The sequence below is a fragment of the Anoplopoma fimbria genome, chromosome 4 (genome assembly GCF_027596085.1).
Source record: "Anoplopoma fimbria isolate UVic2021 breed Golden Eagle Sablefish chromosome 4, Afim_UVic_2022, whole genome shotgun sequence".
Lineage (NCBI taxonomy): Eukaryota > Metazoa > Chordata > Actinopteri > Perciformes > Anoplopomatidae > Anoplopoma > Anoplopoma fimbria.
This window is the reverse complement of record NC_072452.1, coordinates 12,902,411-12,929,110: the sequence shown is the minus strand read 5'-3', so window position 1 is coordinate 12,929,110 and position 26,700 is coordinate 12,902,411. Positions and strand designations below refer to the sequence as shown.

The 26,700-nt window shown below is 40.8% G+C and overlaps 4 protein-coding genes and 1 pseudogene across 4 annotated transcripts; all 5 read right to left on the bottom strand.

The window, feature by feature from the left end:
* Nucleotides 1-3,066: 3,066 nt before the first annotated feature.
* On the bottom strand, nucleotides 3,067-5,738 carry LOC129090559 (protocadherin alpha-8-like). Its single transcript, XM_054598206.1, has 2 exons — nucleotides 3,384-5,738; nucleotides 3,067-3,120 (listed from the first exon to the last, which is right to left on the bottom strand). Exons 1-2 carry the CDS (start codon nucleotides 5,736-5,738, stop codon nucleotides 3,067-3,069), a joined length of 2,409 nt encoding a protein of 802 aa, XP_054454181.1.
* Nucleotides 5,739-6,764: 1,026 nt separating this feature from the next.
* On the bottom strand, nucleotides 6,765-9,294 carry LOC129090558 (protocadherin alpha-8-like). The gene has a single exon (XM_054598205.1). It carries the CDS (start codon nucleotides 9,153-9,155, stop codon nucleotides 6,765-6,767), a length of 2,391 nt encoding a protein of 796 aa, XP_054454180.1. The 5' UTR covers nucleotides 9,156-9,294.
* Nucleotides 9,295-11,057: 1,763 nt separating this feature from the next.
* LOC129090557 (putative protocadherin beta-18) lies at nucleotides 11,058-16,414 on the bottom strand. The gene is made up of 3 exons (XM_054598204.1): nucleotides 14,021-16,414; nucleotides 12,343-12,670; nucleotides 11,058-11,068 (listed from the first exon to the last, which is right to left on the bottom strand). The coding sequence occupies exons 1-3, from the start codon at nucleotides 16,412-16,414 to the stop codon at nucleotides 11,058-11,060; spliced, it is 2,733 nt and encodes a 910-aa protein (XP_054454179.1).
* A 78-nt stretch (nucleotides 16,415-16,492) lies between these two features.
* On the bottom strand, nucleotides 16,493-19,725 carry LOC129090556 (protocadherin alpha-3-like). The gene is made up of 2 exons (XM_054598202.1): nucleotides 17,371-19,725; nucleotides 16,493-16,519 (listed from the first exon to the last, which is right to left on the bottom strand). The coding sequence occupies exons 1-2, from the start codon at nucleotides 19,723-19,725 to the stop codon at nucleotides 16,493-16,495; spliced, it is 2,382 nt and encodes a 793-aa protein (XP_054454177.1).
* Nucleotides 19,726-21,430: 1,705 nt separating this feature from the next.
* Nucleotides 21,431-26,617, bottom strand: LOC129090555 (protocadherin beta-15-like; annotated as a pseudogene).
* Between the last annotated feature and the right edge of the window lie 83 nt (nucleotides 26,618-26,700).

The following is a 26,700-nucleotide window of genomic DNA, read 5'->3' as shown; positions in this document are numbered from 1 at the left end:
AGATCCTACACTCATTCTGGGTCCCACTAACATGTAGCGTTTTTCTCCAGATCTGTACTGGATGCTGTGACACAGTGTCCCGTCATAATTAGTCTCTTGTAGATATTTAGAAGTATACTCTGTGGATTTAGAGCACTGCATTGCAATCAGCACGATGATACTGATGAGAAAAAGTGTTGAGACTGAGCCCAAAGTTATCATCAGGTAAAAAGTCACATTACTGTCCTCATCATCCTTTGTTGCACTTTTAACATCAGAAGCAGCAAAAGCCTCTTTGGGCTCCACAACTTTGACCATCACAGTAGCTGTTGCTGAGAGTGAGACGTTCCCATTGTCTTTCACCAGTATGACCAGTTTATGCTCAGCCTCGTCTGTCTCTGTGAATGAGCGAAGTGTTCTGATCCGTCCTGTATAGCGGTCCAAACCAAAGAGACTGTGGTCAGTAACTTCCTGCAGTGAAAACAGTAACCAGCCGTTATATCCTATATCAGCGTCATAGGCTCTGACTTTAGTCACCAGGTGTCCTGCGTTCACATTGCGGGGAATCTCCTCCACACCTTCAGCAGAACCGTTAGAGCTGACTGGATACAGGATGACTGGAGCGTTGTCGTTCTGATCCAGAATGAACACGTTCACTGTGACGTTGCTGCTCAGTGACGGAGTTCCAGAATCTGAGGCAACAACTTGGAACTGGAACGTTTTCAGAGTTTCAAAGTCAAAACTTTTTAGAGCCAAAATATCTCCATTTTCAGAGTTTATATTTAAAAACAGACCAAAATGACCTCCACTGCTATCCCTCGGAATGTGATATGAAATATGCGCATTATCACTATCATCAAGGTCAGATGCCCTAACTGAAAACACTGGGGCGACTAGGTCATTGTTTTCAGTTATATAAAAAGTATACGGGCTCAGGGAAAAATGTGGTCGGTTATCGTTCACGTCTGATACAACAACAGTTAATGTCTTTTCAGATGAGAGCGGTGGCTCACCACTGTCCTTTGCAACAATTGTAAATTCATAGAAAGACTTTTCTTCTCTGTCCAGTCGTGATTTGGTAACTATCGCGTACATATTATCTTGCAAGGAAGGAGATATAGCGAAAGGCACGTCCTCGCGTATGAAGCAGGTGACCTGTCCGTTGGGGCCTGAATCCAAATCATTCACACTGATTAAAGCTACAGTTGTTCCAATTTTAGAATCTTCCGGAACTGATTTGGAAAATGATGTAATTTCAATTTCTGGGGGATTATCGTTAAGGTCTATTACCTTTATTATCACAGTTCTGTCTGCGGAAAGGGGGACAGTCCCCCCATCTGAAGCTTGTATATCAATTTCATAGTTTTTATTTTCTTCAAAATCAATAACACCGGTGACTTTAATATCACCTGTTTTGGGGTTTATGCTAAATAGATTTTGTAAATGTATATCCACTTCTTTACCGAATGAGTAAACAATTTCACTGTTTACACCCTCATCCAAATCGGTCGCATTAACCTGAATAACTAACGTACCAGGCGCTGCGTTTTCATTTAGACTAGCGGAATATACATCTTTTGTAAAAACGGGTGAATTGTCATTAACGTCAAGCACCTCAATTAGTATTTCTATTGTTCCAGACCTCGCCGGCCTGCCACCATCGATAGCTGTGAGCAGAAGCTTGTGTTCTCTCAGAGCCTCTCTGTCTAACTGCTTCTTTAATATCAGAAAGGGCATCTTACGGTCTTCGCCCCTCTCCTTAACTTCCAAACGAAAGTGATCATTGTGGCTGAGTGTATACTGCTGAATAGTAAACTGACCACCATCGGGGTCGCGTGCAGGTTGGAGCTGGAACCGTGCTCCGGGTAATGTCGATTCAAATATCTCCAATCGCTTCTCTTTCTCCGGAAAGACGGGGGAGTGGTCGTTTACATCCAGCACCTCTATGGCCACATAATGGATTTCCAGGGGATTTTCTAGCACAGTTTTAAGGTTGATTATGCACGCGTTGCTTCGTTCACAGATCTCTTCCCTGTCCACTTTCCGACTGACATACAGGATACCGTCGTCCCTATTGAAACGAAAAAGGGGTTCCGTTGAACTGCCAACAATACGATATTCCCGATCCTTCAGCGTCACCTTATCAATTCCTAAATCTTTCGCAATGTTTCCAACAACACTCCCTTCTTTCATCTCCTCGGAGATGGAATATCTGATCTGAGCCGAGGCTTCGCTCCAAAACGTTACCAAAGCCACCATGTAGGCGACGCATCTCCATCCTTCTATCCACGCCTGGCGTCCGCTTTGTTCCATAATGTACACCAACAACAACAACAAAAAATGAAGAAGAATTCCGGGGTCTCTTATTTTCTGGTCAAGAAATATAATCAGCCTTATTCCTCTGCAAACTGAGTCCCATCGCCAATACAGTCGTTGGAAATGAACAGAGCTAGTTTTGTGTTCAAGCCGTAAACACGTAATGCCAAAATACAGGATTGACCTAATGGTGACGTCCGAAAGCTCTAGGCACAACATTTGCTATTATACCGACACCATGCGATCCAAAACATTATTGCAACACACTTGGATCATAACATATAGTTACGACAAAATGTTAATACGACGAAGAAAACTCTTTGCAAAAAAAAAAGACAAACAGCCTGTTAATACATGAGGACAGATTTGCAACAACCATTTTCCTTAAGCAATTGATATCAGTCACAATAAGTTTCTACTTCAAAAACCGATTATTTCGAATAATCTAGGCTACTGAATCCTTATTTCTGGGACATTTACAGAAAAAAAATACAGCGTTTATATATTTATATTGAAAATAAATAAATAAAAAAGACTTCAGCACCACGGACAGCGACAGTTTCTGCTGCAATTTGAAGTGTTGGAATAGTTAACGTTGTTGAAAACTGCATTACTATTGCCTGTATATCTCCAACTATACCCAACCATAACAAGACAGCGCCTGTAATAAATATAACTTGTTGAGACCAAGACAAGATCGAGATCCTGCTTTTCAAACACAGAGATATATTTGTTCTATAAGGCATTTGACTTTGAAGTTCCTTAATGGCTCTAAAATGTCATTATGGATGCCACATTAATGGCTGACATGAAGGTGGGTAAACTCTATGGTGCAATAAGAGTGAAGCATTACGGGATTAAAATGCAATTCCCTGACAGTTGATACAATTTATAGAAGCTGAACCCTCGGGAGCAGAGTCCATCTCTCTAAATGCAGGTGTTAAAAGTGTCAGTGACCTAGATTATCAATTGTAATTTGATGCTAACCTATTTAAATACATGTGTTCAGATGACCACGAAATTATTGCATTTCTTCTTAAAATGAAAAGACAGGAAGTTGTATTATGGTTACAAGCAATATATCTTACCTCTCCAGGTGTCCTCCTATCAGGGAGCATTAGAGTGTTCGCATGGCTGCCCGGGACTATAGTAGATCCTACACTCATTCTGGGTCCCACTAACATGTAGCGTTTTTCTCCAGATCTGTACTGGATGCTGTGACACAGTGTCCCGTCATAATTAGTCTCTTGTAGGTATTTAGAAGTATACTCTGTGGATTTAGAGCACTGCATTGCAATCAGCACGATGATACTGATGAGAAAAAGTGTTGAGACTGAGCCCAAAGTTATCATCAGGTAAAAAGTCACATTACTGTCCTCATCATCCTTTGTGGCACTTTTAACATCAGAAGCAGCAAAAGCCTCTTTGGGCTCCACAACTTTGACCATCACAGTAGCTGTTGCTGAGAGTGAGACGTTCCCATTGTCTTTCACCAGTATGACCAGTTTATGCTCAGCCTCGTCTGTCTCTGTGAATGAGCGAAGTGTTCTGATCCGTCCTGTATAGCGGTCCAAACCAAAGAGACTGTGGTCAGTAACTTCCTGCAGTGAAAACAGTAACCAGCCGTTATATCCTATATCAGCGTCATAGGCTCTGACTTTAGTCACCAGGTGTCCTGCGTTCACATTGCGGGGAATCTCCTCCACACCTTCAGCAGAACCGTTAGAGCTGACTGGATACAGGATGACTGGAGCGTTGTCGTTCTGATCCAGAATGAACACGTTCACTGTGACGTTGCTGCTTAGTGACGGAGTTCCAGAATCTGAGGCAACAACTTGGAACTTGAACGTTTTCAGAGTTTCAAAGTCAAAACTTTTTAGAGCCAAAATATCTCCATTTTCAGAGTTGATATTGAGAAATGAAGCCAATTTATTTTCGTCGCTTCCATCTCTGAGAATGTGATATGAAATAAGGGCATTCTCCGTTACATCATGATCAGAAGCTTTCACAGAAAACACAAAGGCACCTGGATCGTTGCCCTCAGTGACATAGAAAGTATAGGGACTTACTGAAAACTCTGGACTGTTGTCATTCACATCTGACACCACAACGCTTATTGTCTTTTCAGATGATAATGGAGGCTTGCCAGCGTCTTTTGCAACGACAGTTATGATATATTGCGACTTTTTTTCCCTGTCTAGAGGTGATTTAGTCACTAATGAATACATCTTGTCTTGTAAAGATGGTGATAAAATAAACGGAACATCCTCATCTATGGAGCAAATAACTTTTCCATTGAGGCCAGAGTCCAAGTCGTTTACACTGATAAGGGCAACTGTAGTTCCAGGTCTGGAATCTTCAGGGATGGAATTTGAAAATGAAGTAACTTCAATCTCAGGTGCATTATCATTCACGTCAACTATCTTAATAATTACGCCTTTTTGTGTAGCCAGTGGAGGCATACCTTTATCTGTTGCTTGAATTTCAATCTCGAATTTGTCCCTCTCCTCGTGATCTATTAAACTCTTAACAATTATCTCACCTGTTGATTGGTTTATTTCAAAAAGCTTAAAGAATTTACGATTTACGCTGTTGCTAAATGAGTAAACCACTTCTCCGTTTGCTCCTTCATCTACATCAGTTGCATTCACTTGTATGACTGTTGTTCCTATTGGAGCATTTTCATCGAGCATCACAGAATAAACGTCTTTAGAGAAAACAGGTGCGTTATCATTAACGTCTAAAACGTTTACTAGAATGTTCATTTCGCCAGATTTCGGAGGTTTTCCTCCATCCAGTGCTGTCAGTACTAATGACTGGCTTTCCGCAATTTCCCTGTCTAAAGATTTTTGCACAATTAATACAGGTATTTTACCATCCTCTCCTTTATCCTTTACTTCCAAACGGAAGTGTTCGTTGGGGCTGAGTTTATACTGCTGAACAGAAAAAGGGCCACTGTCTGGATCTCGTGCGGCTTGTAGCGGAAAACGTGCTCCAGGTAACACGGACTCGAAAATCTCCAACGTTTTCCCTTTCTCTGGGAAACTTGGAGAATGGTCGTTTATATCCAGAACTTCCACTCCAACATAATGCACCTCCAGAGGATTTTCCAGAATAGTTTTCAGGTTGATCAAACATACACTGCTTCGCTCGCACACCTCTTCTCTGTCAATTTTCTGCCTGACGTACAGGACGCCGTCATTCTGATCTACGTGGAAAAGAGGTTCGGTAGAACTTGAAACAATCCGATACTTTCTGTTTTTCAACGTGCTTCTATCTAAACCCAGATCCTTTGCTATATTTCCAACCACAGTTCCTTCGTTAACTTCTTCAGACATTGAATATCTTAATTGCGCCGAGGCGACGCTCCACAAAAGCACAGCCACCACGCAGCCGACCCACCGTCCTCTCGCCCTGCTTGCGTCGCATCCTCTTTGTTCCATGATACAAGATAATTCTCTCATAGATTCCTCACGGGATTATTAACCGTGTTGTACGAAATTAATCCAACACATCCGGGTATGTTAATGTTCACCTTGTTTAGGAAATGTTAAAAAACAAGGGACAATATGTTAATACAGCAGCAAGCCGCCAAGCGAGCCTGCCTTCATCGAACTGAGAGCGCTATAAAGAGGTGGTACCAAAAAGCAGTGACAAGTTAAAGCCGTTATTTCCCCAGCACACTGACACCATGCGATCTCATTGCTCACTGCAAGGAAATCAAAGTTTCTACAGCTATATTTTATATAGCACAATGACAACGTGTTGTGTTTATGTACTTTGATTTTGGAGGTTTCCCTCCATCCAGCGCACACAGCACTAATGAATGACTTACGGCTGCCTCCCTATCTAAAGATACGACAGTAGCCTACATCAGATGAGCTGATGCTTTCTGAAGTGGATTTAACAAGCAAACACAAAGTTTAGATTCCTCTGAATGGAGCTGGAGACATCAAATCCTCCAAAATGTTTGATGCTCACATATACAAATTGTTAATACCAATCGTTTCATCGGCATACAACATAAAAGTGGGAATTAACAAATAAATTGTTTGAAATATTTTACAATGTATCATCAGGTATCTGGACATCAGACCAGAAAATGTCAGCACCATGGTCAACGAACGACGCCAGTTATAATTCCGTCAAACCTCATGAATGACTTTGGATTACATCACTGTAGCCCAGAAAGTTGAAACCACATTACTGATTCAGTGAAAGAGCAGAATGTCCAATGTGAAAACTATTATTTTATCAATTGAAGTATATTGTAATACTGGTATGGGTTTTTCAGAGTATAGTGAACAGGAAGGAGACCACGAAATAACAGAAGAATGAGTGAAGCATATAAGCAAGTCTATATCAACAATTGTTCTTAAAAGGCAATACAGTCTGATCAAAATTTGCAGCTGCTTGAAATTCATGTGTCCTACTCAAAACTATGATGCCAAACAAACAAGCCAGGGTTTTCACCAAAAATGTCTTACCTCTCCTGGTGTCCTCCTGTCAGGGAGCATTAGAGTGTTCGCATGGCTGCCCGGGACGATAGTAGATCCTACACTCATTCTGGGTCCCACTAACATGTAGCGTTTTTCTCCAGATCTGTACTGGATGCTGTGACACAGTGTCCCGTCATGATTAGTCTCTTGTAGGTATTTAGAAGTGTACTCTGTGGATTTAGAGCACTGCATTGCAATCAGCACGATGATACTGATGAGAAAAAGTGTTGAGATTGAGCCCAAAGTTATCATCCGGTAAAAAGTCACATTACTGTCCTCATCATCCTTTGTGGCACTTTTAACATAAGAAGCAGCAAAAGCCTCTTCGGGCTCCACAACTTTGACCATCACAGTAGCTGTTGCTGAGAGTGAGACGTTCCCATGGTCTTTCACCAGTATGACCAGTTTATGCTCAGCCTCGTCTGTCTCTGTGAATGAGCGAAGTATTCTGATCTCTCCTGTATAGCGGTCCAAACCAAAGAGACTGTAGTCAGTAACTTCCTGCAGTGAAAACAGTAACCAGCCGTTATATCCTATATCAGCGTCATAGGCTCTGACTTTAGTCACCAGGTGTCCTGCGTTCACATTGCGGGAAATCTCCTCCACACCTTCAGCAGAACCGTTAGAGCTGACTGGATACAGGATGACTGGAGCGTTGTCGTTCTGATCCAGAATGAACACGTTCACTGTGACGTTGCTGCTCAGTGACGGAGTTCCAGAATCTGAGGCAACAACTTGGAACTGGAACGTTTTCAGAGTTTCAAAGTCAAAACTTTTTAGCGCCAAAATATCTCCACTTTCAGAGTTGATATTGAGAAATGAAGCCCATTTATTACCCTCGGTTCCATCTCTGACAATGTGATATGAAATAAGCGCATTCTCATTTTCATCACGATCAGAGGCTTTAACAGAAAACACAGAGGCTCCTGGCTCATTGGATTCGGTGACATAGAAAGTATAGGGACTCTGTGAAAACTCTGGACTGTTGTCATTCACATCTGACACCACAACGCTTATTGTCTTTTCAGATGATAATGAAGGCTGACCAGCGTCTTTTGCAACTATTGTTACATCATAATGTGACTGTTTCTCTCTGTCTAGAGGTGATTTGGTGACTAATGAATACATCTTGTCTTGTAAGGATGGCGATAAAGAAAACGGAACATCCTCATCTACGGAGCAAATAACTTTTCCATTGAGACCAGAGTCCAAGTCGTTTACACTGATAAGGGCAACTGTAGTTCCAGGTCTGGAATCTTCAGGGATGGAACTTGAAAAGGAAGTAACTTCAATCTCAGGTGCATTATCATTCAAGTCTACTACCTTAATGATGACGCTTTTTTGTGTTGCCAGAGGAATAAATCCTTTATCTGATGCTTGAATTTCAATTTCATATTTGTCCCTCTCCTCATAATTAATCAATCCTTTCACAACTATTTCACCTGTCAATGGATTTATATCAAAAAGTTGTAATAACCTACGATTCACAATACTGCTAAATGAGTAAACTACTTCTCCGTTTGGACCCGCATCCAAATCAGTTGCATTCACCTGTGCGACTGTTGTGCCTATTGGAGCATTTTCATCGAGAGTCACCGAATAAACCTCTTGAGAGAAAACAGGGGCGTTATCATTAATATCCAAAACATTTACTAGAATGTTCATTTCCCCAGATTTTGGAGGTTTCCCTCCATCCAGTGCACACAGCACTAATGAATGACTTACGGCTGCCTCCCTATCCAAAGATTTCTGCACAACTAATATAGGTATTTTACCATCCTCTCCCATGTCTCTAACTTCCAAACTAAAGTGTTCGTTGGGGCTGAGTTTATACTGATGAACAGAGAGAAGGCCACCGTCTGGATCTCGTGCGTGTTGTAGAGGAATACCTACTCCAGGCAACACTGATTCGGAAATCTCCAACGTTGTCACTTTCTCTGGAAAACTGGGAGAATGGTCGTTTATATCCAGCACCTCCACTACAACATAATGCACCTCCAGAGGGTTCTCCAGCACGGTTTTCAGATTTATTAAACACGTACTGCTCTGCGCGCACACCTCTTCTCTGTCAATCTTTCGGCTCACATACAGGACACCATCATTCTGATTTACGTGGAAAAGGGGATCTGCACTACTAGAAACAATCCGATACTTCCTTTCTTCCAGTGAGCTTTTATCCAATCCCAGATCCTTTGCTATATTTCCAACCACAGTTCCTTCGTTAACCTCCTCAGATATGGAGTATCGTATTTGGGCCGAAGCCACGCTCCACAAAAGCACAGCAACTACGCAGCAGAACAAATATCCTCCCGATCTTCGTCTCTCGTATCTTCTTTGTTCCATGATGAAACCCTGAATCATCGGTAGTCTCTCACCAAAACAATAACAGCTTTGTATTGACGGAATCCAACTTTTCAATGTCTGAAAATATTAATCGTCTTCTCAAAACGACAGAAATTAGCAAAGCATATCCGCCCACAGATAGACGATCGTGTTATTATCTAACTACCGAATCCATGAAGAGGCGGATCCAAAATGCGCAGACTTCACGCACCTCAAAATGCGCAGACTTCACGCACCTGCAATCACAACTTTTCCATGACACTGACACCAAGCGATCAAAACTCACACTACATAAATTCCAACGCCAGTAGCCTAACCATTGGTCGTTTTTGTACATCTTTAATTGTTCATAATTTGACGCGGCTGTGGCGTAATGGAGAGCAAGGTAGTTCTCCAATCAGAAGGTCGGTGGTTCGATACCCGGCTTCGGCAGTCGATGTGTCTTTGGGCAAGACACTTAAACCCAAGTTGCTCCCGAAGGCTTGCCATCGGTGTGGACTGGATGTTGCATGTTAGTTAGAGTCGTATGGTGGCACCTTGGTAGCCTGTCATCAGTGTGTGAATGGGTGAATGATATGTAATATACTACTGACTGTAAGTCGCTTTGGATAAAAGAGTCTGCTAAATGACTGTATCCTCAAACAGCACACGAAACTATTGTGCTTGATGCAAATAAGGAGGCTGCTCTCTCTGAACACAAACCTACTCCTGATGGTTTGAAAACAAACCTTTTCAAAATGCTGAGAGGAATCATCCTAATATATGGGGATATGTTTACTTCATTTGACTAAGTGCTATGAAATAAACCACCGACCACTTATGTCCAGCTACAGTTGATGATAATATTCCATTTGAAGTTTGTAAATAATGCACCATGGACACTGACTTATTCAGTGATCAAACTTGCCAAGGAAAACTCAGGAGCAGTAAACACATCCAATGCCATACATTTCGAAAGGTTATCGAGGTCCTAGGAAAGCATTTACATATGTGCAGTAAAAAAAATAAAACATGAATGAAAAATTGTCCCGACACAATAAATACTATTTTGCTACAAATTCCGTGCATAAGCAACAAATCTGAAAATGTGAATTTACATTCACTATTTCGTCATGACAAGTTCTCTCTTGATACAACCATGATCAAGATATTTCCACTATCTTAACTGATGCTAATAAATGCCTCATCAACTGAACCATGGCTTAATGCTTTACTCTTTGCATTCAACACGGGCAGTGAAAACTTGTTTAGCTATGTCCATTATAAATAGTAAAAGTGAACATTTCACGGTATGTTGTTTGTTAAATATGCAGAGTAAATTGAATATAAGTACATACATTTCCCCAAAACACATCCGTAAGTACCCAATGCATCAATATGAAATAAATGATTTGCAAGGTCTTAATATTTCTTACCTCTCCAGATGCATGTCTCCTGTCAGGGAGCATTAGAGTGTTCGCATGGCTGCCCGGGACTATAGTAGATCCTATACTCATTCTGGGTCCCACTAACATGTAGCGTTTTTCTCCAGATCTGTACTGGATGCTGTGACACAGTGTCCCGTCATAATTAGTCTCTTGTAGGTATTTAGAAGTATACTCTGTGGATTTAGAGCACTGCATTGCAATCAGCACGATGATACTGATGAGAAAAAGTGTTGAGACTGAGCCCAAAGTTATCATCAGGTAAAAAGTCACATTACTGTCCTCATCATCCTTTGTGGCACTTTTAACATCAGAAGCAGCAAAAGCCTCTTTGGGCTCCACAACTTTGACCATCACAGTAGCTGTTGCTGAGAGTGAGACGTTCCCATTGTCTTTCACCAGTATGACCAGTTTATGCTCAGCCTCGTCTGTCTCTGTGAATGAGCGAAGTGTTCTGATCCGTCCTGTATAGCGGTCCAAACCAAAGAGACTGTGGTCAGTAACTTCCTGCAGTGAAAACAGTAACCAGCCGTTATATCCTATATCAGCGTCATAGGCTCTGACTTTAGTCACCAGGTGTCCTGCGTTCACATTGCGGGGAATCTCCTCCACACCTTCAGCAGAACCGTTAGAGCTGACTGGATACAGGATGACTGGAGCGTTGTCGTTCTGATCCAGAATGAACACGTTCACTGTGACGTTGCTGCTGAGTGACGGAGTTCCTGAATCTGAGGCAACAACTTGGAACTTGAACGTTTTCAGTGTTTCAAAGTCAAAACTCTTTAGAGCCAAAATATCTCCATTTTCAGAGTTGATATTGAGAAATGATGTTACTTTATTATCTTCACTTCCCTCTCTGAGAATATGATAAGATATAAGAGCATTGTCGGTCTCATCGTGGTCAAAAGCTTTGACAGAAAACACAGAAGTACCTGGCTCATTACCTTCAGTGACATAGAAAGTATAGGGACTCTGTGAAAACTCTGGACTGTTATCATTCACATCTCTTACAACAATGCTTATTGTCTTTTCAGATGATAATGAAGGCTGACCAGCGTCTTGTGCAGTTATTGTTACATCATACCTTGACTGCCTCTCTCTGTCCAGAGGTGATTTAGTGACTAATGAATACATCTTGTCTTGTAAGGATGGCGATAATGTAAATGGGACGTCTTCGTCTATGGAGCAAATAACTTTTCCATTGAGACCAGAGTCCAAGTCGTTTACACTGATAAGGGCAACTGTAGTTCCAGGTCTGGAATCTTCAGGGATAGAGTTTGAAAAGGAAGTAACTTCAATCTCAGGTGCATTATCATTCACATCAACTATCTGGATAATTACGCTTTTCTCTGTTGTTAGCGGGGCGAGACCTTTATCTGATGCTTGAATTTCAATTTCGTACTTGTCCTTTTGCTCATAGTCTATCAGACCTTTAACAAGTATCTCGCCTGTTGATGTATTGATATCAAAAAGCTGAAATAATTTATTACTCACACTGTTACCAAATGAGTAATACACTTCCCCATTTTGACCTTCATCCAAATCAGTTGCATTTACCTGTACGACTGTTGTGCCTACTGGAGCATTTTCAGAGAGCGTAACAGAGTAAATATCCTTTGAGAAAATAGGTGTATTATCATTTACATCCAAAACGTTTACTACAATATTCATGTTACCAGTTTTTGGAGGTTTTCCTCCATCCAGTGCTGTCAGCACTAAAGAGTTACTTCCTGCTGCTTCCCTATCCAAGGATTTTTGCAAAACCAATATTGGTATTTTACCATCCTCTCCTTTGTCCCTAACTTCCAAACGGAAGTGATCGTTGGGGCTGAGTCTATATTGCTGCACGGAGAAATGACCGCTGTCTGGATCCCGCGAGGGTTTCAGCTGAAATCGCGCTCCGGGCAACACAGATTCGGAAATTTCCAAACGTTTCTCTTTCTCTGGAAAACTGGGAGCATGGTCGTTTATATCCAGCACCTCCACTACAACATAATGCACCTCCAGAGGGTTCTCCAGCACGGTTTTCAGATTTATTAAACACGTACTGCTCTGCGCGCACACCTCTTCTCTGTCAATCTTTCGGCTCACATACAGGACACCATCATTCTGATTTACGTGGAAAAGGGGATCTGCACTACTAGAAACAATCCGATACTTCCTTTCTTCCAGTGAGCTTTTATCCAATCCCAGATCCTTTGCTATATTTCCAACCACAGTTCCTTCGTTAACCTCCTCAGAGATGGAGTATCGTATTTGGGCCGAAGCCACGCTGCACAAAAGCACAGCAACTACGCAGCAGAACAAATATCCTCCCGATCTTCGTCTCTCGCATCTTCTTTGTTCCATGATGAAACCCTGAATCATCGGTAGTCTCTCATCAAAACAATAACAGCTTTGTATTGACGGAATCCAACTCTTCAATATCTGAAAATATTCATCGTCTTCTCAAAACGACAGAAATGAGCAAAGCATATCCAAAGGCAGCCGTCCACAGATAGACGATCGTGTTAATATCTAACTACCGAATCCATGAAGAGGCGGATCCAAAATGCGCAGACTTCACGCACCTGCAATCACAACTTTTCCATTACACTGACACCAAGCGATCAAAATTCACACTACATAAATTACAACGCCAGTAGCACTTTAGCCTAACCATTGATAGTTTTGTACATGTTTAATTGTTAATAATTTATCCTCAAACAGCACACGAAACTATTGTGCTTGATGCAAATAAGGAGGCTGCTCTCTCTGAACACAAACCTACTCCTGATGGTTTGAAAACAAACCTTTTCAAAATGCTGAGAGGAATCATCCTAATATATGGGGATATGTTTACTTCATTTGACTAAGTGCTATGAAATAAACCACCGACCACTTATGTCCAGCTACAGTTGATGATAATATTCCATTTGAAGTTTGTAAATAATGCACCATGGACACTGACTTATTCAGTGATCAAACTTGCCAAGGAAAACTCAGGAGCAGTAAACACATCCAATGCCATACATTTCGAAAGGTTATCGAGGTCCTAGGAAAGCATTTACATATGTGCAGTAAAAAAAATAAAACATGAATGAAAAATTGTCCCGACACAATAAATACTATTTTGCTACAAATTCCGTGCATAAGCAACAAATCTAAAAATGTGAATTTACATTCACTATTTAGTCATGACAAGTTCTCTCTTGATACAACCATGATCAAGATATTTCCACTATCTTAACTGATGCTAATAAATGCCTCATCAACTGAACCATGGCTTAATGCTTTACTCTTTGCATTCAACGCGGGCAGTGAAAACTTGTTTAGCTATGTCCATTATAAATAGAAAAAGTGAACATTTCACAGTATATTGTTTGTTAAATATGAAGAGTAAATTGAATATAAGTACATACATTTCCCCAAAACACATCTGTAAGTACTCAATGCATCAATATGAAATAAATAATTTGCAAGGGGAAAAAAAAAATCAGTCTTAATATTTCTTACCTCTCCAGATGCATGTCTCCTGTCAGGGAGCATTAGTGTGTTCGCATGGCTGCCCGGGACTATAGTAGATCCTATACTCATTCTGGGTCCCACTAACATGTAGCGTTTTTCTCCAGATCTGTACTGGATGCTGTGACACAGTGTCCCGTCATAATTAGTCTCTTGTAGGTATTTAGAAGTATACTCTGTGGATTTAGAGCACTGCATTGCAATCAGCACGATGATACTGATGAGAAAAAGTGTTGAGACTGAGCCCAAAGTTATCATCAGGTAAAAAGTCACATTACTGTCCTCATCATCCTTTGTGGCACTTTTAACATCAGAAGCAGCAAAAGCCTCTTTGGGCTCCACAACTTTGACCATCACAGTAGCTGTTGCTGAGAGTGAGACGTTCCCATTGTCTTTCACCAGTATGACCAGTTTATGCTCAGCCTCGTCTGTCTCTGTGAATGAGCGAAGTGTTCTGATCCGTCCTGTATAGCGGTCCAAACCAAAGAGACTGTGGTCAGTAACTTCCTGCAGTGAAAACAGTAACCAGCCGTTATATCCTATATCAGCGTCATAGGCTCTGACTTTAGTCACCAGGTGTCCTGCGTTCACATTGCGGGGAATCTCCTCCACACCTTCAGCAGAACCGTTAGAGCTGACTGGATACAGGATGACTGGAGCGTTGTCGTTCTGATCCAGAATGAACACGTTCACTGTGACGTTGCTGCTCAGTGACGGAGTTCCAGAATCTGAGGCAACAACTTGGAACTTGAATGTTTTCAGAGTTTCAAAGTCGAAACTTTTAAGGGCCAAAATATCTCCATTTTCAGAGTTTATGTTGAGAAATGATGTTATTTTGTTATCGTTGCTTCCATCTCTGAGAATATGATAAGATATAAGAGCATTGTCGGTCTCATCGCGGTCAAAAGCTTTAACAGAAAACACAGAGGTACCTGGCGCATTAGATTCGGTGACATAGAAAGTATAGGGACTCTGTGAAAACTCTGGACTGTTGTCATTCACATCTGACACCACAACACTTATTCTCTTTTCAGACGATAATGGAGGCTGACCAGCGTCTTTTGCAACTATTGTTACATCATATTTGTCCTTTTTCTCTCTGTCTAGAGGTGATTTGGTGACTAATGAATACATTGTGTCTTGCAAAGATGGTGATAAAATAAATGGAACATCCTCATCTATGGAGCAAATAACTTTTCCATTTAGACCAGAGTCCAAGTCGTTTACACTGATAAGGGCAACTGTAGTTCCAGGTCTGGAATCTTCAGGGATGGAGCTTGAAAATGAAGTAACTTCAATCTCAGGTGCATTATCATTCACATCAACTATCTTAATAATTACGCTTTTGTCAGTTGTAAGAGGAGCCAGACCTTTATCTGATGCCTCAATTTCAATTTCATATCTATCCTTCTCTTCATAATCTATTAAACCTTTAACAGTTATCTCGCCTGTTAATGGATTGATCTCAAATAGGTTCAATATATTTTGATTCATACTGTTGCTAAATGAGTAAACCACTTCTCCGTTTAATCCTTCATCTAAATCAGTTGCATTCACTTGTATGAATGTTGCTCCCATTGGAGCATTTTCATTGAGCATCACAGAATAAACGTCTTTAGAGAAAACAGGTGCGTTATCATTAACGTCTAAAACATTTACTAAAATGTTCATTTCGCCAGTTTTTGGAGGTTTACCTCCATCCAGTGCTGTCAGTACTAATGAATGGCTTCCTGCAGTTTCTCTGTCTAACGATTTTTGAACAACCAATATTGGTATTTTACCATCTTCTCCTTTATCCTTAACTTCCAAACGGAAGTGATCGTTGTGGCTTAGTTTATATTGCTGCACGGAGAATTTACCACTGTCTGGATCCCGCGAAGGTTTTAGTTGGAATCGTGCACCGGGCAATACCGACTCAAAGATGTCCAGCCATTTCTCTTTTTCTGGGAAACTGGGAGAATGGTCGTTTATATCCAGCACCTCCACTACAACATAATGCACCTCCAGAGGGTTTTCCAGCACGGTTTTCAGATTTATTAAACACGTACTGCTTTGCGCGCACACCTCTTCTCTGTCAATCTTTCGGCTCACATACAGGACACCATCATTCTGATTTACATGGAAATGGGGATCCGCACTACTAGACACAATCCGATACTTTCGGTCTTTCAACGTGCTTTTATCTAATCCCAGATCCTTTGCTATATTTCCAACCACAGTTCCTTCGTTAACCTCCTCAGAGATGGAATATCTTGATTGCGCCGAAACCACGCTGCACAAAAGCACAGCAACCACGCAGCAGAACAAATATCCTCTCGCCCTTCGTGGCTTGCATCTTCTTTGTTCCATGGTTAAACCCAGAAGCATCAGTAATCCATCACAAGAACAACTATAGAAAACAGAATCCAGCTCGTCCCTGTGTCTCTCTTACATATCCATGAATGACAGGGCGTTCTGCAACAATAAGCGTAGAAAGGGCTGTACTGATATCAAAGAGAGAATGTTGACAAGAGGTGGAACCAAAGTCCAATGACGACACGCACGCTTACTGCTGACTTTTTACGTTACACCGACACCATGCGACCAGACGTCTCACTACAGAATAGGCGAAGGGTATGTAGCACATTAGACAAACGGTCATTTGTTTCGTGGCTACTGTGAATCTCTGACCAAACGTCACCGAGTAATTGGGAAGAGATGAGTAGTTGGAATCCCTCACAGTTAATAAGAACACGCAATGACAAAGGATCACACCTGTAATATAAAACCAGCCAACAGATTCCACGCGATACTTTACAAAACCATGACACAGCCTCATGACAGTGGATATGTTGTAAGCAAACAAATCAAAAATGGACTATCCCGCCATAGTTTTCATAAAACCATCTGCTCGCTGCAAATGTCCTTCATTTACCAATAATATGGAATATGGATCAGTATACACTGACGTGAGTAAGTGCCAGTCCAGGACCACAGTGTTTCCATTATCTCAACAAAGTGTTTTCATGTATTTTTGCAATAAATAAACAAACCCTCAAAAATTGATTTTGCACAAAGAGTGGTGGAATGATTTAAAACATGGACTGTGAATTTCTCAGATATATCCATTCTAACATTATCTGGGAAAAAATACTGGATAAAACAATTTGCAAATATGGTTGTTGAATACGACATTTTGCCCTGTGTGTCGAGAAAAAAACACATTTAAGTGTTCTTAGGTATCTCGCTTAACATGAAGTATCCAATACATCTAAGATTCAAAATAAAAAACAAACAAAAAAGTTGTTTCTTTGAACATGTCTTACCTCTCCAGGTGTCCTCCTGTCAGGGAGCATTAGAGTGTTCGCATGGCTGCCCGGGACTATAGTAGATCCTATACTCATTCTGGGTCCCACTAACATGTAGCGTTTTTCTCCAGATCTGTACTGGATGCTGTGACACAGTGTCCCGTCATAATTAGTCTCTTGTAGGTATTTAGAAGTATACTCTGTGGATTTAGAGCACTGCATTGCAATCAGCACGATGATACTGATGAGAAAAAGTGTTGAGACTGAGCCCAAAGTTATCATCAGGTAAAAAGTCACATTACTGTCCTCATCATCCTTTGTTGCACTTTTAACATCAGAAGCAGCAAAAGCCTCTTTGGGCTCCACAACTTTGACCATCACAGTAGCTGTTGCTGAGAGTGAGACGTTCCCATTGTCTTTCACCAGTATGACCAGTTTATGCTCAGCCTCGTCTGTCTCTGTGAATGAGCGAAGTGTTCTGATCCGTCCTGTATAGCGGTCCAAACCAAAGAGACTGTGGTCAGTAACTTCCTGCAGTGAAAACAGTAACCAGCCGTTATATCCTATATCAGCGTCATAGGCTCTGACTTTAGTCACCAGGTGTCCTGCGTTCACATTGCGGGGAATCTCCTCCACACCTTCAGCAGAACCGTTAGAGCTGACTGGATACAGGATGACTGGAGCGTTGTCGTTCTGATCCAGAATGAACACGTTCACTGTGACGTTGCTGCTCAGTGACGGAGTTCCTGAATCTGAGGCAACAACTTGGAACTGGAACGTTTTCAGTGTTTCAAAGTCAAAACTCTTTAGAGCCAAAATATCTCCACTTTCAGTATTTATGTTGAGAAATGATGTTACTTTATTATCTTCACTTCCATCTCTGAGAATATGATAAGATATAAGAGCATTGTCGGTCTCATCACGATCAAAAGCTTTGACAGAAAACACAGAGGTACCTGGCTCATTACCTTCAGTGACATAGAAAGTATAGGGACTCTGTGAAAACTCTGGACTGTTGTCATTCACATCTGACACCACAACGCTTATTGTCTTTTCAGATGATAATGAAGGCTGACCAGCGTCTTGTGCAGTTATTGTTACATCATAATGTGACTGTTTCTCTCTGTCTAGAGGTGATTTTGTCACTAAAGAATACATTCTGTCTTTTAATGATGGGGATAAAATAAACGGAACATTCTTATTTACAGAGCAAATAACTTTTCCATTTAGACCAGAGTCCAAGTCGTTTACACTGATAAGGGCAACTGTAGTTCCAGGTCTGGAATCTTCAGGGATGGAACTTGAAAATGAAGTAACTTCAATCTCAGGTGCATTATCATTCACATCAACTATCTTAATAATTACGCTTTTTTCTGTTGTAAGAGGAGCAAGACCTTTATCAGATGCTTCAATTTCAATGTCATATCTATCCTTCTCCTCATAATCTATTAAACCTTTAACAGTTATCTCGCCTGTTAATGGATTGATCTCAAATAAGTTTAATATATTTTGATTCATACTGTTAGTAAATGAGTAAACTACTTCTCCGTTTGCTCCTTCGTCTAAATCAGTTGCATTCACTTGTATGACTGTTGTTCCTATTGGAGCATTTTCATCGAGCATCACAGAATCAACATCTTTAGAGAAAACAGGTGCGTTATCATTAATATCCAAAACATTTACTAGAATATTCATGGTACCAGATTTTGGAGGTTTACCTCCATCCAGTGCTGTCAGTACTAATGAGTGGCTTCTTGCAGTTTCTCTGTCTAAAGGTTTTTGAACAACCAATGTTGGTATTTTACCATATACTCCTTTATCCTTTACTTCCAAACGGAAGTGATCGTTGGGGCTTAGTTTATATTGCTGCACGGAGAATTGACCACTGTCTGGATCCCGCGAAGCTTTTAGCTGGAATCGCGCTCCAGGCAACACGGACTCTGAAATCTCCAATCTTTTATCTCTCTCCGAGAAAATGGGTGAATGGTCATTGATATCCAGCACCTCCACCTCAACATAATGCACCTCCAGAGGGTTCTCCAGCACGGTTTTTAGATTTATTAAACACGTACTGCTCTGCGCGCACACCTCTTCTCTGTCAATCTTTCGGCTCACATACAGGACACCATCATTCTGATTTACATGGAAAAGATGATCGGCATTACTAGAAACAATCCGATACTTCCTTTCTTCCAGTGTGCTTTTATCTAATCCCAGATCTTTTGCTATATTTCCAACCACAGTTCCTTCGTTAACCTCCTCAGAGATGGAATATCTTGATTGCGCCGAAACCACGCTGCACAAAAGCACAGCAACCACGCAGCAGAACAAATATCCTCTCGCCCTTCGTGGCTTGCATCTTCTTTGTTCCATGGTTAAACCCAGAAGCATCAGTAATCCATCACAAGAACAACTATAGAAAACAGAATCCAGCTCGTCCCTGTGTCTCTCTTACATATCCATGAATGACAGGGCGTTCTGCAACAATAAGCGTAGAAAGGGCTGTACTGATATCAAAGAGAGAATGTTGACAAGAGGTGGAACCAAAGTCCAATGACGACACGCACGCTTACTGCTGACTTTTTACGTTACACCGACACCATGCGACCAGACGTCTCACTACAGAATAGGCGAAGGGTATGTAGCACATTAGACAAACGGTCATTTGTTTCGTGACTACTGTGAATCTCTGACCAAACGTCACCGAGTAATTGGTAAGAGATGAGTAGTTGGACTCCTTCACAGTAAATTAGAAATGTCAAAATTTCCTTGAGAAACCATATCTTTCAAAACATATGAGAATTCTGCATAATATTTTCGAATATAATGGATTTCTTTTGATTAAGTTGTATTGAATAAATTACTGAGTTAATGGAATTTTGTGGTGAGCGTTTGTTACATTTTATAAAGACATAATGTAAATTGAGGCCAAACACTTTCAGGACCATGGACAGTGACTGCCAATGTCTGCAGTTTAGTCTAGCTTCATGTGAAAGTATTGTGATCATGTTTAAAGTTTATCATACAACAATAGTGCACCATGAACTCAAGCATGGTTTATTGTTTGTGCTGCCACGTTGAGCCGTTTTCTGTGAGAAACTGTACATTATGGTTTTTTTTCAATGTCTAAGTATGGTGTCTGCTATCAGTGAATTCTCCTTTGTTGGAAATATGACTCTGATCTGAACTTCTAATTTAAACACACAACCAAAAATAACTGAACTGTCACTACACAATTATAACATATGTCATTTTTAAATATCCAGCACATGTAAAAAATGATGTAAAAAATAGAAAGACATAATAATAATGATACAAACTACAATAAATGAAATAAATCCTTAACATGAAGAACAACGAGCGTTAATTATTTTATGGCCTTCAAAAATTGGAAATTAACAAAGTCAAAACTGTATGTAAGAGAAATACAACTACATAACGCAGCTACGGGATCTTTGATTCATTGCCGGCTAATTTTAAGTTGCAGATAGTCACCTATTGTAGTATTTAATACATCTAAGATTAAAAATGAAAAAAACAGACAAAGAAAAAAAATCTTCTTTGAACATGTCTTACCTCTCCAGGTGTCCTCCTGTCAGGGAGCATTAGAGTATTCGCATGGCTGCCCGGGACTATAGTAGATCCTATACTCATTCTGGGTCCCACTAACATGTAGCGTTTTTCTCCAGATCTGTACTGGATGCTGTGGCACAGTGTCCCGTCATAATTAGTCTCTTGTAGGTATTTAGAAGTATACTCTGTGGATTTAGAGCACTGCATTGCAATCAGCACGATGATACTGATGAGAAAAAGTGTTGAGACTGAGCCCAAAGTTATCATCAGGTAAAAAGTCACATTACTGTCCTCATCATCCTTTGTTGCACTTTTAACATCAGAAGCAGCAAAAGCCTCTTTGGGCTCCACAACTTTGACCATCACAGTAGCTGTTGCTGAGAGTGAGACGTTCCCATTGTCTTTCACCAGTATGACCAGTTTATGCTCAGCCTCGTCTGTCTCTGTGAATGAGCGAAGTGTTCTGATCCGTCCTGTATAGCGGTCCAAACCAAAGAGACTGTGGTCAGTAACTTCCTGCAGTGAAAACAGTAACCAGCCGTTATATCCTATATCAGCGTCATAGGCTCTGACTTTCGTCACCAGGTGTCCTGCGTTCACATTGCGGGGAATCTCCTCCACACCTTCAGCAGAACCGTTAGAGCTGACTGGATACAGGATGACTGGAGCGTTGTCGTTCTGATCCAGAATGAACACGTTCACTGTGACGTTGCTGCTCAGTGACGGAGTTCCAGAATCTGAGGCAACAACTTGGAACTGGAACGTTTTCAGAGTTTCAAAGTCAAAACTCTTTAGCGCCAAAATATCTCCATTTTCAGTATTCATGTTGAGAAATGATGTTACTTTATTATCGTTGCTTCCCTCTCTGAGAATATGATAAGATATAAGAGCATTGTCGGTCTCATCACGATCAAAAGCTTTGACAGAAAACACAGAGGCTCCTGGCTCATTAGCTTCAGTGACATAGAAAGTATAGGGGCTCTGTGAAAACTCTGGACTGTTGTCATTCACATCTCTTACAACAACGCTTATTGTCTTTTCAGATGATAATGAAGGCTGACCAGCGTCTTGTGCAGCTATTGTTACATCATAATGTGACTGTCTCTCTCTGTCCAGAGGTGATTTAGTGACTAATGAATACATCTTGTCTTGTAAAGATGGTGATAGAATAAATGGAACATCCTCATCTATGGAGCAAATAACTTTTCCATTTAGACCAGAGTCCAAGTCATTTACACTGATAAGGGCAACTGTAGTTCCAGGTCTGGAATCTTCAGGGATGGAACTTGAAAATGAAGTAACTTCAATCTCAGGTGCATTATCATTCACGTCAACAATTTTGATCATGACGCTTTTTTCTGTAGCAAATGGAGCAAGACCTTTGTCTGATGCTCGAATTTCAATCTCATATTTGTCCTTTTCCTCATAATCCATTAAACCTTTAACAATGATCTCACCTGTTGATGGATTAATATCAAAAAGTTTTAATAACCTTTGATTGATACTGTTAGTAAATGAGTAAACTACTTCTCCATTTGGTCCTTCATCTAAATCAGTTGCATTCACTTGGATGACTGTTGTGCCTATTGGAGCATTTTCATTGAGCATCACAGAATAAACGTCTTTAGAGAAAACAGGTGCGTTATCATTAACGTCTAAAACATTTACTAGAATATTCATTTCGCCAGATTTTGGAGGTTTACCTCCATCCAGTGCTGTCAGTACTAATGAGTGGCTTCCTGCAGTTTCTCTGTCTAAAGATTTTTTAACTACTAGTATTGGTATTTTACCATCTTCTCCTTTATCCTTCACTTCCAAACGGAAGTGATCGTTGTCGCTAAGTTTATAGTGTTGCACGGAAAAATGACCGCTGTCTGGATCACGTGAGGCTTTTAGCTGAATACGCACTCCAGGTGTCACAGATTCTGAAATCTCCAACGTTGTCACTTTCTCTGGAAAACTGGGAGAATGGTCGTTTATATCCAGCACCTCCACTACAACATAATGCACCTCCAGAGGGTTCTCCAGCACGGTTTTCAGATTTATTAAACACGTACTGCTCTGCGCGCACACCTCTTCTCTGTCAATCTTTCGGCTCACATACAGGACACCATCATTCTGATTTACGTGGAAGAGATGATCGGCATTACTAGAAACAATCCGATACTTCCTTTCATCCAGTGTGCTTTTATCTAATCCCAGATCTTTTGCTATATTTCCAACCACAGTTCCTTCGTTAACCTCCTCAGAGATGGAGTATCGTATTTGAGCCGAAGCCACGCTCCACAAAAGCACAGCAACCACACAGCAGAACAAATATCCTCTCGCTCTTCGTCTCTCGTATCTTCTTTGTTCCATGGTTAAACCCGAAAACATTAGTAATCCATCACAAGAACAACTACTTCGCTGTAAAGAAGGAATCCAACACTTCCCTATGTGTTCATATTGATTTACTTCCTTTATATCCAGAAATTGTGCCAAAGCGACCGCAAAATAAGCACAGCAACGATCCTGCCAGTAACGAAGTGAGAATCTTGCAAGGAGGTGGAACCAAACAGCAATGACAATAGGCTCGTGTAACTATAGTTGCACTGACACCATGCGAGCTCATTTCTCACTGCAGAAATTTGAAGGATATACTGCACATTATGTCAATGAAAGTTTGTTTTTTTAGATGGGAAACAAAGCAAAAAACGTCAGCACCATGGACTGCAATGGCGAGGTTAATCAGTTTAGTATCTCCCTTAGATTGAGACAGTATACTAGTTTTTTCCGGGTATTTAATTATGTTGCGTTAACTTGATCAGGTTTTATCATACATCATACCATATCACATTTGCAATTCTACAAGATGTTTAATTTTACTCTTTCGTCCTGGGTTATTCATGGCTTCGTGAAAAAATATATTTATTATATTCACTCATCAATAGTACTTAAATCAGCTTTCATTTGCTCCTCCGCCATTTTAAATGATCATGATGTGTAAGCAATGGAAGACAGTAGTAAGAGCGTACAATTAAATGACATGAAATCAACATTAAACAAACTCAACGTACTGCAACAACGTAAGACAGAGCCCAAGAGCAAGTTCAGGAAGTCATCACAGGGAATAAATAATAGTTCTGATAAGGTTGATGAAGGTATTGACAAAGAACAAATTAATCCTAAAAAGGACTTCCAGTCATAAATGCCAGGGTAAAAAAAAAGGAAGCCAGCAGATCCACTGCTAACAAATGCCAGCCATGAACCAGGGGGATACGTTGCATATATTATCAGTAAACAAGCAGTAACAGTAAGTCGCCTCAAAGTTTGCACATTAACTGTCTTACCTCTCCAGGTGTCCTCCTGTCAGGGAGCATTAGAGTGTTCGCATGGCTGCCCGGGACTATAGTAGATCCTATACTCATTCTGGGTCCCACTAACATGTAGCGTTTTTCTCCAGATCTGTACTGGATGCTGTGACACAGTGTCCCGTCATAATTAGTCTCTTGTAGGTATTTAGAAGTATACTCTGTGGATTTAGAGCACTGCATTGCAATCAGCACGATGATACTGATGAGAAAAAGTGTTGAGACTGAGCCCAAAGTTATCATCAGGTAAAAAGTCACATTACTGTCCTCATCATCCTTTGTTGCACTTTTAACATCAGAAGCAGCAAAAGCCTCTTTGGGCTCCACAACTTTGACCATCACAGTAGCTGTTGCTGACAGTGAGACGTTCCCATTGTCTTTCACCAGTATGACCAGTTTATGCTCAGCCTCGTCTGTCTCTGTGAATGAGCGAAGTGTTCTGATCCGTCCTGTATAGCGGTCCAAACCAAAGAGACTGTGGTCAGTAACTTCCTGCAGTGAAAACAGTAACCAGCCGTTATATCCTATATCAGCGTCATAGGCTCTGACTTTAGTCACCAGGTGTCCTGCGTTCACATTGCGGGGAATCTCCTCCACACCTTCAGCAGAACCGTTAGAGCTGACTGGATACAGGATGACTGGAGCGTTGTCGTTCTGATCCAGAATGAACACGTTCACTGTGACGTTGCTGCTCAGTGACGGAGTTCCAGAATCTGAGGCAACAACTTGGAACTGGAACGTTTTCAGAGTTTCAAAGTCAAAACTTTTTAGAGCCAAAATATCTCCATTATCACTAGTTGATGTTGAGAAATGATGTTACTTTATTATCTTCACTTCCATCTCTGAGTATATGATAAGATATAAGAGCATTGTCGGTCTCATCACGATCAAAAGCTTTGACAGAAAACACAGAGGTACCTGGCTCATTACCTTCAGTGACATAGAAAGTATAGGGACTCTGTGAAAACTCTGGACTGTTGTCATTCACATCTCTTACAACAACGCTTATTGTCTTTTCAGATGATAATGAAGGCTGACCAGCATCTTTTGCAACTATTGTTACATCATAATGTGACTGTTTCTCTCTGTCTAGAGGTGATTTGGTGACTAATGAATACATCTTGTCTTGTAAGGATGGCGATAATGTAAATGGAACATCCTCATCTATGGAGCAAATAACTTTTCCATTTAGACCAGAGTCCAAGTCATTTACACTGATAAGGGCAACTGTAGTTCCAGGTCTGGAATCTTCAGGGATGGAACTTGAAAATGAAGTAACTTCAATCTCAGGTGCATTATCATTCACATCAACAATTTTTATCTTAATAATGACACTTTTTTCTGTTTTAAGGGTGCCAGACCTTTATCTGATGCTTGAATTTCAATTTCATATTTGTCCTTCTTCTCATAATCTATTAAACCTTTAACAGTTATCTCACCTGTTGATGGATTTATATCAAACAGTTTTAATAACCTTTGATTGATACTGTTGCTAAATGAGTAAACTACTTCTCCATTTAGTCCTTCATCTAAATCAGTTGCATTTACTTGGATGACTGTTGTTCCTATTGGAGCATTTTCATCGAGCACAACAGAATAAACATCTTTAAAAAATACAGGTGCGTTATCATTAATATCCAAAACATTTACTAGAATATTCATGGTACCAGATTTTGGAGGTTTACCTCCATCCAGTGCTGTCAGTACTAATGAGTGGCTTCCTGCAGTTTCTCTGTCTAACGATTTTTGAACAACCAATATTGGTATTTTACCATCTTCTCCTTTATCCTTTACTTCCAAACGGAAGTGATCGTTTGTCTGAGTTTATAGTGTTGCACGGGAGAATTGACCACTGTCTGGATCACGTGAAGGCTTTTAGCTGGAATACGTACTCCAGGTGTCACAGATTCTGAAATCTCCAACGTTTTTCTCTTTTCTGGAAAACTGGGAGAATGGTCGTTTATATCCAGCACCTCCACTACAACATAATGCACCTCCAGAGGGTTCTCCAGCACGGTTTTTAGATTTATTAAACACGTACTGCTCTGCGCGCACACCTCTTCTCTGTCAATCTTTCGGCTCACATACAGGACACCATCATTCTGATTTACATGGAAAAGATGATCGGCATTACTAGAAACAATCCGATACTTCCTTTCATCCAGTGTGCTTTTATCTAATCCCAGATCCTTTGCTATATTTCCAACCACAGTTCCTTCGTTAACCTCCTCAGAGATGGAGTATCGTATTTGAGCCGAAGCCACGCTGCACAAAAGCACAGCAACCACGCAGCAGAACAAATATCCTCCTCGATCTTCGTCTCTGCATCTTCTTTGTTCCATGGTTAAACCCAGAAAACATTAGTAATCCATCACAAGAACAACTACTTCGCTGAAAACAGAATCCAACACTTCCCTATGTGTTC

Excerpts from the sequence above, each read along its gene's own strand:
- LOC129090556 (XM_054598202.1), bottom strand. The coding sequence starts at position 19,725 with ATGGAACAAAGAAGATGCAAGCCACGAAGGGCGAGAGGATATTTGTTC. Across the intron at positions 16,520-17,370 it reads ACAGGAGGACACCTGGAGAG|AACGCCCTGTCATTCATGGA; the intron begins GTAAGACATGTT and ends TTATTGTTGCAG.
- LOC129090558 (XM_054598205.1), bottom strand. The coding sequence starts at position 9,155 with ATGATTCAGGGTTTCATCATGGAACAAAGAAGATACGAGAGACGAAGA.
- LOC129090557 (XM_054598204.1), bottom strand. The coding sequence starts at position 16,414 with ATGGAACAAAGAAGATGCAAGCCACGAAGGGCGAGAGGATATTTGTTC. Across the intron at positions 12,671-14,020 it reads CTGATTTTTTTTTTCCCCTT|AATGATGGTGTCCTGTATGT; the intron begins GCAAATTATTTA and ends CACGTAAATCAG.
- LOC129090559 (XM_054598206.1), bottom strand. The coding sequence starts at position 5,738 with ATGGAACAAAGAGGATGCGACGCAAGCAGGGCGAGAGGACGGTGGGTC. Across the intron at positions 3,121-3,383 it reads ATAGGAGGACACCTGGAGAG|AGTTTACCCACCTTCATGTC; the intron begins GTAAGATATATT and ends ATTGCACCATAG.